The sequence below is a fragment of the Panthera tigris genome, chromosome B3, assembly GCF_018350195.1.
Source record: "Panthera tigris isolate Pti1 chromosome B3, P.tigris_Pti1_mat1.1, whole genome shotgun sequence".
NCBI lineage: Eukaryota > Metazoa > Chordata > Mammalia > Carnivora > Felidae > Panthera > Panthera tigris.
This window is the reverse complement of record NC_056665.1, coordinates 70,840,164-70,857,318: the sequence shown is the minus strand read 5'-3', so window position 1 is coordinate 70,857,318 and position 17,155 is coordinate 70,840,164. Positions and strand designations below refer to the sequence as shown.

Here is a 17,155-nt window from a genome sequence, read left to right as displayed (position 1 = left end):
AACAACAAATACTATTTCAAAATAGTCAGACATGGAAATCAGGGTTTTGATAAAACCTTTCTCCCTCTGGCATTCTTTAGTTTTGTGGTTTATTCAGCCCTGCAAGCCTGGCGCGCGTGCGCTCTCTCTCTCTCTCTCTCTCTTTCTCTTTTTGATACAGGGGGGCAGAGAGAAGCTTATCTAAATTTCAGCCTTGACCTAAGCCTAAGTTGAACCCAGAAGAAGTTTGGAATATGGGTATATCATCTCTGTTTTGCCTTTTTCCTCCTTTCCCATTTTAGAAGCTCAGAACTCAAATGCTCTATTTACCTTTTCTTGGCAACATCAATTCTTTGGGGAAAAATCCAATAAACTCATGCATAAACTGAACCTCAATGTCTGTGAAGACTTTAGCAGTTTTCATTTTACCACATTATGTACACAAGGGCACATGACCAGCTGGCACACACACCAGATACAGTGGAGCAGCATTTATTGGGAGAAACTTGCAGACCCAGCATCAGTCACAGGCCTGCAGTCCCCTTTTGTTTTGCTCGTTATAAGCACAGTGGCACACAGAAATCTAGGATATTACGTTTTAGGAAGGCACCTGAACTTTTAAGGCCTGAGGGTTTTGTTTTTTAGCTGTGTGATTAGGGAAGTGCTAACCCCTCCCCTGATGTGATTAGGGCCAGTATATAACATCAACATGAAGAAAACTTGGTTCTGGTCCTATTTTTAGAATCAGGTTTAGGGGCTGGGGGAGAGGGCTGCCAGCATTTCTCCTGGTGTGATTGGGGGCTGAAGTCAATTCAAACTTTGCAGTTGCAGCTCTAGGCTATGACAGGTTAACAGAGGATTCTCCCCCTCAGCCATGTGAAGGAGAAAGTCATTGCATTAAGCACTGGGCAATTGATGCTTCATTTCCATGGAACTTCACAGGAGGCAATTTACTCTTTGGGAGGGTGGCTTGAAAGAAATTTGTTTGAACAAGTTAACCTTTATGTCTACCATAAGGGTTAGACGTAACCCTTATGGGTTTTTTGGAGGGCTTTCTTAATTACTCTATAGGGGAGCCATAGCAAGGGTTATTGCTTCCATTTCATGTATAAGGAGATAAAGACTCAGAGATCAAATGCCTGAAATTCCAAACCAGTAAGTGACAGGGTCAGGACACGACTCTCTGCTTCCTAGCTCCTATTTTACTATTTCCTCACCACGTTAGAGGACCTTCAGAGTAGATGTGTCTAAAATGTCACTCATCCCAGGGAAAAAAGTGCATCAAATTAATAAAATGAGCAACTGTTGGTGCTATAGACATCATCACATCATCCAAGGGAAGAGGGGTGGCGTCTCCCAAGCATCTCTTAAATTATACCACCTAGGTGGAATTGTGGGTTTTTTTTCCTTTTATTTTTCATTTTTACATGGCTAGCTCATTTTTTTTCTTTTTTGTTTTTTGTAGTAAGTTCAGACACACAAATACTATACTGAGTGTGGTAGTTATTTTACTCTTACCTGACTTTTCTGATATGCAGTGTTCAACTTCTCTACAGTGATCTAGAGGCAGGACAACTCTCATCCATCTATACAAAATTAAGATAAATGATTATCTTAAAGAAGTAATGGGAGTTTGTTTTGTTTTGTTTTTTAAAGAGACGATATTAAGCAACAATAGACAGTGAGGAGGCATCTAAGGGACCTACAGGCATGTTTCTTTGCAGTTTGGGGTGTTGTAATTCTATTTGTTGCAGCTTTTGACTTATTACTACTTTTATTATTTAAGTTTTTTCACCAATTAGATAATGTTACCCTGTTTCTACCAGTGCCTGCCTGAGTCTCTGTTTCCCAGTTATCTTTGCAGCATAAAGGACAACTGATTCAATGTGCTATGTCCAAGGACTCACTTAAGTGAATAGTTGGATTCTGTTCCTTGTACTCTGGAGGAAATAAACTGTCAAGTCTGGCCTTCTGTTTCTTGGAATAACGTATTGCTCATATTCACTGGCCTCAGAGACGTCATGGGTTTTAAAGTGATTTACAAAGTCACATTTTCTTATTGATCTGAATTTACTGAATCTTGGAGCTGGGAGAGACTTTAGGGATTCTCTAGTCTCTCTTCCTACCAGCAGTAAGAACCCCTTTCTTCTGCTTTCTTGCTGGTTGGTCATCTAGCTTCTGTTGGAATAATCCATGACAAATAGCTCAGTGAACTACAGAACAGCTTTGAGTTTTAGAGATTGTAATAAGCTTCCTTGTTCTCTCTTACGTTCCTGAGTCACGTTCCCATCTTGATGTGCCATCTTGGTCTCACTTCTGCCTCAGGGAAGGAGGGTTAACATTATGTGCCCATCATACACACACACTCTGTTAAGATTTTGACCATGCATTATCCTTCTTGGTCTTTCAACAACTACAGAAGTAGTAACTGGGCCACAAGAAGACAGTAAGTGGTGGTGCTGGGCAGATTGTATTCTTTCATTACATTATGCTGATGCTCAGAATAAGTCTACACAGCAGTATTTAGAATATCTGAGGAAGGGACTCATGTCTTCTTTGAATCTTCTCTATTTATACTAAGCACTCTTGGTTTCTTCAAATTTGACGTAATTTCTAGGGTGCTCACCATCCTCACTGCCTTTTGATTGTTCATACCTTTCAGAAGATATGATCTTACTGAAACCAAACAGAGTGTCCTTTGTGCTGTGTGACTGACACAGAGCACAGTGTGCCGTGATCTCTTTTGTTCTAGACTCATGCAGACTTAGGTTGACGTTAGCTTTTTTGGGCAGTAATTTTATATTTTAGACTTTTATTGAATTTTCATTTTACCAAAGTCCTTAGAGTTCATTCACAAGAACTTCTTTAAAGCCAGATTCGCCTCATCTGATGCTTGTGTCATTGAGTTTTCTAAGCAAGGGAGGTTAATTACTGAATTTCACCAAGTGTTTCAGTCAATTAAGATCTTAAGACTATCAAATACTAGCTTTCTTTTCTATTTTTATTGCCTAGAATTTGATAAAATTTCTTTTGTTTCACCTATGTCTGATGAAAATATTATGTACAACATGAGAAAGTCCTTTTTTTTCTTAAAACTTTTTCTACCTTAACATCTATTATCAACAATTGTTGATAGATGGCTAAGCTAAAAATAGATAAATAGTACAAAGGTGGTGAAAATGACATTGTATCTCTGGAAGACATTCTGGCATATATAATTGGATGGTTTATGAAAAGTTTTTAGAAGGAAAGTTTAGACTTTTTTGTTTTTGTTTTTGTTTTTTATTTTATTTTATTTTATTTTTAAATTTACATCTAAGTTAGCATATAGTGCAACAATGATTTTAGGAGTAGATTCCTTAATGCCCCTTACCCATTTAGCCCATCCCCCCTCCCACAGCCCCTCCAGTAACCCTCTGTTTGTTCTCCATATTTAAGAGTTTCATGTTTTGTCCCCCTCCTTGTTTTTATATTATTTTTGCTTCCCTTCCCTTATGTTCATCTGTTTTGTATCTTAAAGTCCTCATATGAGTTAAGTCATATATTTGTCTTTCTCTGACTAATTTTGCTTTGCATAATGCCCTCTAGTTCCATCTACATAGTTGCAAGTGGAAAGATTCACAAATTTTAGACTTTAAACTGGTACCCTCATTCAATTTCAGTTGTTTAAAATTTTTCTTTCATTCTCCAGAATCTTCTAAATACAGTTATAGTGGTTTTGAAATCACACCTGTAAATTCTTTCTGTATCCTGGGATATAATTTGTCTAGGTCTGAGAAATTAAGCTTATTAATAGTTACTGAGTGCTGTTTCACTTAATTTTCCTGTCAATTCTCTTTTATACATGTGTTCTCCATTCTTTGGAAAGAAGATAATTTTTTGGAGCTGACCATATTTTAATTTAATTTAGATTGATGGGTGCCATGCCTTTCTCCAGAGGGCAGGAGATGGCCCAGGCTTTTTTTTTTTTTTTAAATCTCGTAAACCTTGCAAGCAAGGAGACCCTCTCATTATAGTGCTATCAGCTTGTGTTGGAAGTTGTGTTCTCATTGAGGTCTTAATCCAGTGAAAAGCTCACTAAATTCCTTAGAGAAATCCATGCTTTCTTTATAATCACTTTATTTTACTGGTCTCTCTGTAGTCGTTTCTGTCTCTTTCTTTCTCTCACTCCATTTATTACTTTATTTTTCTTTTCCATAGAGTTACTTCTAAGATGACAGTATGACTTGGGATTTCTGACTCTGGAAAATTTAAGAACTGGCTGTAATACTACCCATCTTCTTATAGTTATTTACTTGTATAAGTAAATAATAGTACTTCATACCATTTTCAGTAAAATATTTTTGTTTTTCATTTTTTTAGTAAAATATTTTTAAATAACAGAATCAACTTCTTGACTGCTGTCCATCACGAACTTTAGTTCATTTTCTATTTGCTGTTACTTTGCTACTGCTTATCGAACATTTATGTGCTACGGTACAGGCCTTTCAAGCTTATTTTCTAAACTTTTTTTGACTTTATAGCTGATCCCTAACCTAAATGATTTCAATAACACAACAAAATTTTACTAAGTGCCTACTAAATTCTTGTATAATTTTCAATGCAAGGGCCGTTTTGGGAAGTGTCTTTATATTCCTGCATGGTGAAATATCTTAAAAATTAGAAATATTTTTTTCAATAAAAGGGACATTTAAAGAAGTGAAAATGAAATTTCAGTATAAGTTGTGGAAGTTAACTTCCCACCATTCTAGATGAAGGCTGGTAATTTAAGCTGAAAAAGATCATTTTTCTTTTGCTTTTCACGTTAGCTTAGGTGAATAACCATGATACCAGTGTTGGTGAAGGTGCAATGCAATGACATTCAGAAGAACTTGTGGAGGGAATATAAACTTGTAAATTTTTTTTCTGACAGGCAATTTGGAAGCGCTAGAGCTTTAAAAACCTGTGTGCCTATTAAATAAAAATCAGAGATGTGGAAAAAATTACTAATAAGTAAGTTCATTGTAGCAGTGCCTAAAAATTTCTGGGGCTCATGTTAAAATACAGACTCTGACTCAAAAGGAAAAGATGTGGCTCGAGATTCTAAATTTTTAATGTGGAGAATTTGAATCACTATGCTGTATACCTGAGACTAATGTAACATTGTGTAACTAATGTAACATGAGGTAACTAGTATCAACTATACACAAATGAAAAAGAGGTTTTAAAAAAGCAATAGGGTAATGCTGATTCTTTGAGTAGTAAAGGTTTGTAAAGTTCTTTCCAGAGTTCTTTGTATAGCAAGGGTTTATGTAGTTCTTTATATACATTTCTGTAAAGAAAGTAAAAAATACAAAGGAATAGAAAAATTCCTGTGAAGAAATAAAACTTAATAGTGGTAACTTTTTCAAGGTCAAATGATAGGTTACATAATTGTTTTCCTTTATACATATCTATATTTCTTAACTTTTTATGAGTAATATGTATCACTTTATAATCTGAAAGATAATTATTATAAAATATTGTTTTTGAAGGTACTTACTCTTCTGGACCTTCTACCTTCTCTGAGCACTTTTTATGACCTTTGTTATTCCTGAAATGTGCTAGGGAGTCCACAGTTTGTGTCATGTTTGACTTACCATGTAGGATGTCGTCTCCCCTTCACTTGCTGCTTAGATTTAAAGCCACTCAGGTCAGCCACTGTGCCAGGGTTGAGGAGAAAGGGAAGTTTCCCAACAGGGCATCCTGAGGTTGCATTTTACTTTTGGGTTGCCTATATCATTTCATAAACCTAGGGCAGGGATAAGAAGTTAAATTCAAAAAATTGAGTGCAACATTGTGAGAAATGATAACCTTCAGCTTCTGGAGAGGATTTGTACTGTTACTTCTCTCTCATTAGAAAGAGTCATATCTTATCTTCAGTCTACTTTTCTTCCCTAAAAGCAACAGAAAGGAAATTGATATTAGTTTCCATTCTGGGTTTTACTTTTCTTCAATAAACTTTATGGAGAATTCTGTCGTTTAGAATAAGGTCACAAATACTGTGATGATAGTAGAACAGAGTAAATGAAGGCAATATAATTACCTTTCTTTCATTTATTTCTTTTATTTTTCTTTTGCCTTTCCAGTTGACAACTTTTGAAAGTAATGGTTTCATATTCAACTAGAAATGTAGTTTCTCAAACTCAGATTTCCACACTCAAAACATAACACATATTTTTCTCTGTCCCACAATCATGCAGTATAGGCACCAGCCCTTTGTTGAAGGTATTGATTCAAGAACTGATTGAGAATAGGAAACAGAGTCTGCAGATAAGCCTTAACCTGGATCTGAGTTCTATCCCTTGAGCTTTCAATTTCAGTGCATTTGGGGAAATTTTTTTTTGAAGTTGGAAAAAATGAGTATTTTTCCCTTCCCAGCAGTGACGAGAATGAAAACTTGGCTTCTCCACTTGTCCCGTGAAACTATTGCTGGGCCAAAGCCAGCTTCCCTAAAGGGATTCTTTGCTAAGATTCCCTCAGCTGGATGAACATTACCCCAAGGACCCATGTTTTGATGATTCTTTTTCCAAACGTCTGATATTCCTTTTCTCATATTGGACCAGTGAGTCTACTCCATCTGTTTGCACTGTCCATTTGACATGCAGTTCTGAGCCTCTTTCTCAGATTAAAGGGACACCTATTTCGATTATTCATTTTTAAATTCATTACCTGAATCCAAAATTCAATCCAAGCCTGTACCTTCCCATTTCCTTTGCCATCAAATATTAGCAGTTGATATTTATTGAAAGCTTCCTTTGTGCAAGGCAGTAAAATGAGTAACTTTTTTGAATAAGTTCATTTAACTCCCATAAGAATCCAACAAGTTAAATGTTGCCATTGTTTTTATTTTACAGTAAAGTCATTAAAGTTTAGGTTAATTGATTTGTTCAAGGTTTTTCATCTAATAAATGGGAATGCCAATATCTGAATTTAGTTGTCTCTGAGAACAGAGCCTGAGTTTTTAAATACTAACCTATTTACCCTGCATCATCACTTGGGAGGGAAGGAAAACAATGCTTACTGATAACTCATTTCATGCCGGGCAATGTGACAAAATCTTATAAAAATGTAATTTTATTTAATCTTTGCAACACTCTGTTGCAATTTTAAAAAATTCTGACTACTAAAGTAATATGTGTTTAAATAAAAATTTGGAAGATTCAGAAGAGTTTAAAGAGCTATAAAATTACTAATAATTTTATCAAGTAGACATAAATTCAGATAAAAATTTGGCATATTTCCTCTGCTCTGTTTTGTTCTAAAATTTTTTCTTTATACATATGAGGTCATATAGCATTTATAATTAGTATCCTGCTTATATAAGCATTTTTAAAATGTAATTAAAACTCTTAAATGCTACATAATAGTGAGTGTTATTTTTATAACATTTCCTGAGTGTATTTAGGCTATTTTGAATTTTCCAATCTTAATGCAATAAAAATCTTTGGGTTTTAATGTTTGCTTAGAGTTTTAGAATATTTCCCTGGAATAGATTGTTTCAAAGAAAATTATGTCAAAAGATATATATATATATAGTTTTTAAAAGATATATATAATTTGGGGTGCCTGGGTGTCTCAGTGTTTAAGTGTCTGAGTCTTGCTTTTGGCTCAGGTCATGATCTCAGGGTTTGGTTTGTGGGTTCAGCCCTGTGTAGGGCTCCATGTTTTCTGCCCTTCCCCTACTCCCTTGCCATGTGTGCTTGTGCACTTTCTTTCTCAAAAGAAATACATTTTAAAAAAGGATTTATATAATTTAATGCTCAAAACACATATTGCCAAATTACGTTCCAAAATATATTCTCAAAAGATGTGTTGATGAGGATGCCATCTTCTGGAATCCTTATTGGATATGGATGGTATTAAAAAAACTATGTCTATAGTGATTGAAGAAAAACATTCATGTCTCATTTTTATAGTTGCATTTTTTTTGGCTTCTAATTTTGTCATTTTTATCCAGTTTTATTGAGATATAATTAACATACAACACTGTATAAGCTTATGATATACAACATAATGATTTGATTTACATATATTGTGAAATGATTACCACAGTAAGTTTAGTTACCATCCATCATCTCATATAGATACAAAAATAAGAAAAAAATTCTCTTGCTATGTGGACTCTTAGGATTTACTCTCTTAACAACTTTTATATATATTATAGGACAGTGTTAACTGTAGTTATTATATTGTACATTTCATCCCTACTATTTATCTTTTAACTGGAAATTTGTACGTTTTGACCACCTTTATCCAATTTCCTCTTCACCTATTCCCTGCCTCTGATAATCACAAATCTGATCACATATTCTGAGTTTTTTTTTTTTTTTTAAGATTGTACCTATAAGTAAGATTATGCAGTATTTGTCTTTATCTGACTTATTTCACTTAGCATAATGCCCTCAAAGCCCATCCATTCTGTTGCAAATGGCAGGGTTCCCTGCTTTTAAATAGTTGAGTAATACTCCATTGTATATATATGCCACAACTACTTTATCCATTTATCCAATGATGGACACTTAGGTTGTTTCTATGTTTTGGCTATTGTAAATAATGCTGCTTTGAACAGGGTTGTGCAGTTATCTCTTCAATATAGTGTTTTTGTTTCCTTCAGCTATATTACCAGAAGTGGAATTGCTGAATCATATGATAGTTCTATTTTTAATTTTTTGAGGAACCTCCATACTGTTTTCCACACTGGCTGTACCAATATACAGTCACATTAACCATGCTCAAAGTTTCCCTTTTCTCCAAATCCTTGCCAGGATTTGCTATCTCTTGTCTTTTTGATGATAGCCATCCTGAAAGGTGTGAGGTGATATCTATCCCATTGTAGTTCAGATCTGCATTTTCCTAATGATGAGTAATGTTGAGCATCTTTTTATGTGTCTGTTGGCCTTCTGTATGTCTTTTTTTTTTTTTTAATTAATCTGTATGTCTTCTTTGGAAAAAATCTCTATCCTGGTCTGTTACTTTTATTTATTTATTTATTTATTTATTTATTTTGCTGTGGAGTTGTATAAATTCTTTATATATATTGGATATTAACCACTTATCAGATACATGGTTTGCGAACATTTTTTTCTCATTCTATAGTTTGTCTTTTCATTATGTTGGTTATTTCTTTTACTGTGAAGAAGACTTTTAATTTGATATAGTCCCACTTGTTGGTTTTTTGTTTTGTTGCTTGTGCTTTGTGTGTTTATTAAAAAAGCCATTGCCAAGATATATGTCAAAGGGCTTCCTTATTTTTTTTAAGGAACTTTATGGTTTCAGATCTTACAGTTACGTCTTTAACTCATTTCAAGTTAATTTTTGTGAGTTGTGTAAGATAGAGGTCTAATTTCATTCTTTTATATGTGAATATCCAGTTTTCCCAGCACTATTTATTGAAGAGACTGTCTTTTCTCCAATGAGTATTCTTGGCCCCCTTGTCAAATATAGTTAACCATAAATGCATGGGTTTATTTCTGGGCTCCTGGGTTGTTCCATTGGTCTATGCACCTGTTTTTGTGGCAATACCATACTATCGTTATTACTATAGTTTTGTAAATTCGTTTGATATCAGAAGATTTTGATACCTCTACATTTGTTTTTATTTCTCAAGATTGCTTTGGAGTCTTCTGTGTTTTATTTTTTTCATAATTATAAATTTTTTTCTTAATGTTTATTTTTGAGAGAGAGACAGAGAGAGAGAGAGACAGACAGAGAGAGAGAGAGACAGACAGAGAGAGAGAGAGACAGAGACAGAGACAGAGACAGAGGCAGACAGGATAGGAAGCAGGCTCTGTGCTGACAGCTCAGAGCCTGATGGGACTCAGACCCTCATACTGTGAGATCATGACCTGACCTGAAGTTGAACACCTAACTAACTGAGCCCCTCAGTCTCCCATTTCTGTGGTTCCATATAAGTTTTATGATTGTTTTTTCTCAGTCTGTGAAAAATACGATTGGAATTTTGATAGGAATCTTATTGAATTTGTAGATTGCTTTGGGTAGTATGGACATTTTAACAATATTAATACTTCTAATCCATGAACTTAGAATATCTTTCCATTTACTTGTATCTGCTTTAATTTCTTGCATTAATGTCTTAGACATCAATCTTTATCACAAAGCCTAAAATACTGGAAATAGCTATGGTATCATTTATTTCACTCTGAAAATCAACAACCAGTTGAGTCACCAAAAGGTCAAGAAAAGGAAGAAAGGAGGGGCACCTGCTATGGAATATATTGCTTATGTCTTTGTATCTTATCTGTTGTGATAATAATTTAAAATGACATTTTGTGAGTGTAAGAGGAAATTGATCTGACCAAATTGTATCTGTTCTTATCTGACTCAGTGGTTCTTAGAGAAGCTTCCACAGTGGATAGAGTGAAGCTTTTTAGGTTCTAAATGTTCCTCAAGAAGTCTAAGAAGACAGCAGGTATATACTTCCAGCAAGTCAGAGATTGTGCATCCAAGTTGCCTCCTTCTCATGACCCACGAAAAAAAAAAAAAAAAAAATTGTGCCCTAGAGGGCAATTAGGACATCTCCCAGTGTTCCTTTTGGGTGGGTCCTCAGGATAAAGCAAACAAACTGAAGTGAGGAGAGACAAAGAGATATCCTTTCCTTAAATAATAATCCTGTCAGAGCCAGAAGTAGTTGAATGCTAGAAACTGGTACTTTCTCCTGCAGGTGGGACCCTTGGATTTCACTGGAGGTTAGACATATCTCACTAGAGTGAGTGTTAATGAATCCCTATTTTATTTTATCTTCCACACAATGGATGACTAATATATATGTGCTAAATGAATGAATAGATAGATGTCTTTAGGAAGTCACTTAATTGAGAATTTCACCAGATGATATATCACCTATGCAAAGTGGCCAGATGGGATGGGCACCATGAGTTTTCTCTTTGATAGAATTCCTGTGAAAATGAGCATTACTCTCTGTAAAATTCCTCACATACAAGAAAACAAATCCTGGTGAAATTTTTCACATGTTTCAAGCTTAAGGGTCTTATTGCACATACAAGAAAACATACAAGAAAACAAATCCTGGTGAAATTTTTCACATGTTTCAAGCTTAAGGGTCTTATTGCCTCTTAAAAATTTCTAAACCAAGTTTTAGTCATTTGTATTATGAAAAACTCAGCTTTCTTTGACAGGTCTCATAATTTTATTATCTCCTCTGATCATATAATTATCCACCTTGTAACAGAGCTTCAACATGGTAAGCTCCTCCAGCTTTCTCCACAATCACTCCAAATTGCTTCCCACTCTCTCCAAATCACCTTGCTGTTTTTTTCGTATAATCACAATCACCACAGTGATCAGGGTCTTTTGTATTATATAGTGTTCTGTCCTGCTTATTGTTTGCTTTGCTTAAAACATGCTCATCCAGGTGGATGCTGAAAAAGATGCTGAGATGGGACAGGGTGGTGGGAGGGTGTTCCTGTTACTAGTTCCTATTAGTCTTAGGTCAGAGTGAGAGGGGAGACCACAGGCGATGCAGTATCCTGTAGCAGGCAGAGGAGGGGACAGACCTCCTGACATTACTATTTGATCAAACTCTCTCTATGCTTCTTTACCTAGCAATCTATTTGGGTTATATTGATCATGGACTTTGGGATCATACAAACCTGGGTTCAAGTCTTGTCTCTGATTTATTACTGTTTGACACAGGAAACTATTGAATATTTCTAAAATCTTGAAGTTTTTCTCTAGATAAAAAAAAGTTTTATCAGTCCAGACCTAGGGACACAATTTCACTTATGCCCTCCCAGCTTTCACGTATGTAAGTCAGTAGAGGAGAGAGTTGTGCCTGGACTCATGAGTTTAATTAAAATGGATTTTTCCCCCCAAGAAGAATTTTCCTAATAATCATTCATTTCGGGAAACCCATGAAAATCTGTAACAAAATCTGTAGTTGAAGTGCTGTGTGAAAGGGACTGAAAGCAGAATATAAGCCAACAAGTTGGAATCAGAGAAAGGAAAATTGTATAGAATAATGTCAAAAGGGGCTCAATTCAAGGAGTAAGGAATAATTAAAGTGATTGCGATGATCAAATTGGGCTTCTGTGGGCCATTCTGTAATGAAGGTATAATGTTTTTATCGAGAGATTTATTCTGAGGTCCAAATGCAATTTTAGAACATGTTTTCAAATGTTAGTGGCATGGAAGTGCATTAATCTCATATCATTCCTAAGATTGAATATGCAAAAGGAGAAGAATGTGTATGAAAGCTGAATATTCTTTTTCTTTTTAGGTTCAAACAAATACTTTTTAGGAAGAACCAGCTCATATTTTGCTTATGGTGATAAATAAATAAAATGGCAATAAAATGAGCCCTTCCACACTGAACATTTACTTTATGGTAAGCACTGTGTTAGGTGCTTCATGAACATGATTATATTTTGTTAACAGTAGGTACTATTACCCTGATTTTGCAGATAAAGAAATTGAAACTCAGAGAAAGAGAAAGTCACTTGTCGCAGGTCATAAATCTTGTATTAAAAAGGGCTAGGATTTCAGTTAAGTCTTTCTGAATTCTGACTCTTTATTTTCCTTAAAACTAAAAAAAAACCCATTTCTAATTATGGTAAAACTGACACCTCATTATTTTTTTTTAAGTTTAGCTCATTTTTAAAAAAATATAATTTATTGTCAAATTGGTTTCCATACAACACCCAGTGTTCATCCCAACAAGTGCCCTCCTCAATGGCCATCACTCACTTTCCCCTCTCCCCTTGGGTAAATTCCTAGCAGTGCTATTGCTGAGTCATAGAGCAGTTCTATTTTTAATTTTTTGAGGAACCTCCACACTGTTTTCTAGAGCAGCTGCACCAGTGTGCATGACACCTCATTCTTAAACAGTCACTTTGACTTTCTACTCAGAAAACATTAAGGTGTCAAGCTTTTTGTTTTTTCACTAAACTCTATATATTTAAAATGAAAATTGAGGGAAAATGATATAAAATACATAGAAAATAAAAATGGGTGGAAAACCTGTTTCAACTAAAAAGTAAAGTATCATTTTAAAAAATAGTAAACTGGCAAATTTTGCAAAGGGACTGAAATACTATATAGCTAACATGAATAAAAGGGATTCCACATTGGATAATTTGAATCAAATTAAAATAAATTAATTTAATTGTTTTTAAAGTACATGCTACATTCCTAAGTTAGACTGGGAATTGCTGAATTATCATTCAGTTATTTATGAACCCTCTTTTATCTTATATATTGTGCTTCTAAGTCGGTAGTCTAAGCTCTATATTTTACTTTCATTGCTCTCCATTCAAATCTTCTAAAACAATCTTCCCTGAATTCAAACTTCTCTGGCACCCATATGGTAAAATAGTAGTTCTCAAAAGCCGAGCATTGTTTTTGCCACACTGGAATCATCTGGGGATGCAAGTCTTTAATGGAAAGTAATTAATGAATTAATGTATTCATTTATGGAATGAATTATGATTCATATGATGATAATGAATACATATGAATACATAATGAATTAATGTATTCATTTATTGTGATGTACCAAGCTTCTATAATAATGTAGATAAATAGGGAGAATTTATGGATCTTGTGATGTTGGTTGAAATGATATGTTGGCAATAAAATATTTCAGTGCAGTTTGAGGGCATAAATTCCTTCCTAAAGCTTATTAGCTATACTTGAGTTAAATAAAGTGAGCAGTTGAAGTGTAGAGGCTAAAATTGGAAGAAAAAGCTCTAGAGAAAACATTTAAAGTAAAGTAATATTTAAAGTAACATTACCAGTGGTGTTTTTTCTATTTGTCTTATAACAGAGCTATTTTGATACAAATTCTTCATGTTGACTAAATATTAATATTCCATTTTTTCTCTACTTAAAATACTGCCTGGTTCTGATGAGAAGTTGAGGTATGGAGGGCTGAATAAAATAGGAGATTCTTATTATGCAGTTCTGATTACATCTGTGCACATTCTAGGTTGCAAAGAAATGTATGTTTTGCCTAACAATAATGTCACTGCTGTCATTCATGAATTCAGCCTCCTGGGTTTCTCGTGTAGTCAAGAAGTAGAAGTTCTCCTTTTTGTTTTGTTCTCTGTCATCTACATCTTGACCTTGTTGGGCAACAGTGCTATTATCTGTGCTGTGTGGTGGAACCAGCAACTCCACACCCCTATGTATACTTTATTGGCCAACTTCTCTTTCCTGGAGATCTGCTACATCAGTTCCAATGTACCCAACATGTTGCTCAACTTCCTATCCAAGACCAAGACCATCTCTTATAATGGCTGCATCTTACAGTTCTACATCTTCCTCTCTCTTTGTGCTACAGAACTCTTCTTTCTGGCCCTCATGGCATTAGATAGGTATGTTGCCATCTGCCACCCACTGCACTATTCTACCATAATGACTGGGAAAGTCTGTGGAACCCTTGTGTCTGCTTGCTGGGTGGGTGGCTTTCTCTGGTTGGTGACCCCAGCCATACTTATCTCCCAAGTTCCATTTTGTGGTTCAAATGTCATTGACCACTACCTGTGTGATCTTGGGGCAATGCTGGCCATATCATGTTTACCTGTCCCCAAGACAACTCTGACTTGTAGCATTTTCAGTGCTGTGATAACATTCATCACTTTGTTCTATATCCTTGTGTCCTACACACTGGTCCTTCGAGCTGTGGTTCAGGTTCCCGAAGGTTCAGGTAGGAAAAAAGCCTTCTCCACGTGTGCCTCCCACCTGATAGTGGTGTCCCTATTTTATGGCTCAGTCATGGTGATGTATGTAAGCCCAGGGGCAGCCAATCAGCCTGGTATGCAGAAGTTCTTGACCATGTTATACTCAATTGCAACTCCACTTTTAAACCCTCTGATCTACAGCCTCAGGAATAAGGAGATGAAAGTTGCCCTGAGGAAAGTTATGTGTAAAGTTTAGAAATAATTCCTGAATGGGAGATGGCATAGTGCAATAAATTCCTTTTGAGTTCTGTTATAAAGAATATAGAAAAGTTATACTTAAAAGTAGGAAAAGGAGCTAGATCTAGAATAAATGTGTCCACATGAGAATTCCTTAAAATTCCAAGCTTGTCTGCATTCTGTATTGATTGAGTGAGTATGGTCAAGTTACTCAAATTGTTATTTGAGTATCTGCTATTTGAGTTATCTGTTTTTCCAATTTTAACTGGAGATGACCTTAATAATCATATCTATATTATAGAGTGTTTGAGATTAAATGACTTAGTATATGGAATCATTTAAAATAGAGCCTGGCTCTCAATAAATATTATATGACATGATAATATACTATTATTAATAACAATTATATCCAAATTTATTATCATTAGCTATCATTGTCAAGTAAGAGCTTCAGCAGTTTCTTTTGTCAAACTGTGAAATGATAATCATATTATATTTATATAAAGAAAAAACAGTCTATTTTTAAGGAAAAAAAGTTTTGTTTCTTGAAGGAGGTCTATATAAATACAAACCAAAACAAGAATAATTTTTGCTCCACCTCCTCCCCACATTTCTTTGTGTTATGAAGATGATGACAATGATTTGTTGGACAAAGATTGATGAAGACTGTGTTCTGGTTCCACCTCAGTGAATCAAAGCCTTCATTCCCAATTTTTAAAAAGGACACTTTGGAGGTTTTATGTGGATCAAATGATCAATCACGTGTAAAAGTATTTGTAAAATGCAAAGTACAGTCAAAAGATGAAAGCAGTCAAATGTCCATCTACAGATGAATGGATCAACAAAATGTGATATATACAAACACTGTAATATTATTCAGCCTTATAAAAAGAAGGGAAATTCTGGGGTGCCTGGGTGGCTTAGTCGGTTAAGCGTCTGACTTTGGCTAAGGTCATGATTTCAAGGTTCATGAGTTTGAGCCCTGTGTCGGGCTCTGTGCTGACAGCTCAGAGTCTGGAGCCTGCTTCAAATTCTGTGTCTCCCGCCAAAGCATTAGAGACTGTTAAAAACTGAGAACAAACTGAGGGTTGATGGGGGGTGGGAGGGAGGGCAGGGTGGGTGATGGGTATTGAGGAGGGCACCTTTTGGGATGAGCACTGGGTGTTGTATGGAAACCAATTTGACAGTAAATTTCATATATTAAAAAAAAAAAAAGATATAGAAATAAACAACTGAAAAAAAAAAAAAAAACAAATTCTGTGTCTCCCTCTCTCTCTGCCCCTCCCCCACTTGTGCTCTGACTTCTCTCTCTCAAAAATAAAACGTTAAAAAAAAGAAAGAAAATTCTGAAACATGGATGCACCAGCTTCTCACAAAATGACAAAGACTGTATAATCTCACTTTTATAAGGTTCCTAGAGCAGTCAAATTCATAGAGATAGGAAGTAGAATGGTGGTTGCCAGGGGCTGGGGAAGGGGGATGGAGAATAATTGTTTAATGGATACACATTTCCTGTTTTGGAAGATGAAGAATTCTGGAGACCAGTGGTGGTAATGGTTGCTCAACAATGTGAACGTGCTTAATGCCACTGAACTGTGCACTTAAAATATTAAGATTTGTTAAATGTCATGTGATATATACTTTACCACAATTAAAAATAATTTTGAAATGTAAAGCGCATTACCAATGTCAGTTTTGTTTTTGTCTTTTTGATTGTTATAATGTTAGCATTTTCATTATATTCTTTTCCAGCAACACCTGCTGCTGCAGTCTTGTCTGTGTGTGCATTTTCTTTCCATCTTGTGATGTTGCTGTTACAGCTTTTTCTCAGTAATTGAAACTACAGATAGGATAGGATTTTTTCCCTTCAGGTCACGAATATTTCTCCACTCCCCAGCTCTATCATTGCTCTGCCCCACAAGGTGCCTGCCCCTTTGTTTTGCTCTTTGAGGACACAGAGAGTGGTCTCAAGGAGGCAGCCCCCCCCCCCCCCACCAAGGGCAGACTTTGACCTCAGGGAGTTTCTTCTACCCTAGTGCTCATGATTGTTAGAAACTGCATTATCACCAGGGATAAAATTAAAGAAAGGAATAATTTTGGTTCTGGCCTGAGGTGTGCAAACCCTTGGCACATGGAGAAATTTGCTCTGAGGCTGCTCAGTGTTGCCAAGTCTTTAGATCACATAGCAGAACCTCTCCTGAGGGTCTGAAGTACCTCCTAGCTGAGCTGACTGGCTTCTGCCTGGTGTCAAATTCCTCCCC

The 17,155-nt window shown here is 35.5% G+C and overlaps 1 protein-coding gene across 1 annotated transcript; it reads left to right on the top strand.

Annotated features, from left to right (window-relative positions):
• The first annotated feature begins 13,974 nt into the window (after positions 1–13,974).
• LOC102950707 (olfactory receptor 11H6-like) lies at positions 13,975–14,913 on the top strand. The gene has a single exon (XM_007091409.2). The coding sequence runs from the start codon at positions 13,975–13,977 to the stop codon at positions 14,911–14,913; it is 939 nt and encodes a 312-aa protein (XP_007091471.1).
• The last annotated feature ends 2,242 nt before the right edge of the window (positions 14,914–17,155 follow it).

Bases quoted from the DNA above. Each gene is read 5' to 3' on its own strand.
- LOC102950707 (XM_007091409.2), top strand. From the start codon at position 13,975: ATGTATGTTTTGCCTAACAATAATGTCACTGCTGTCATTCATGAATTC.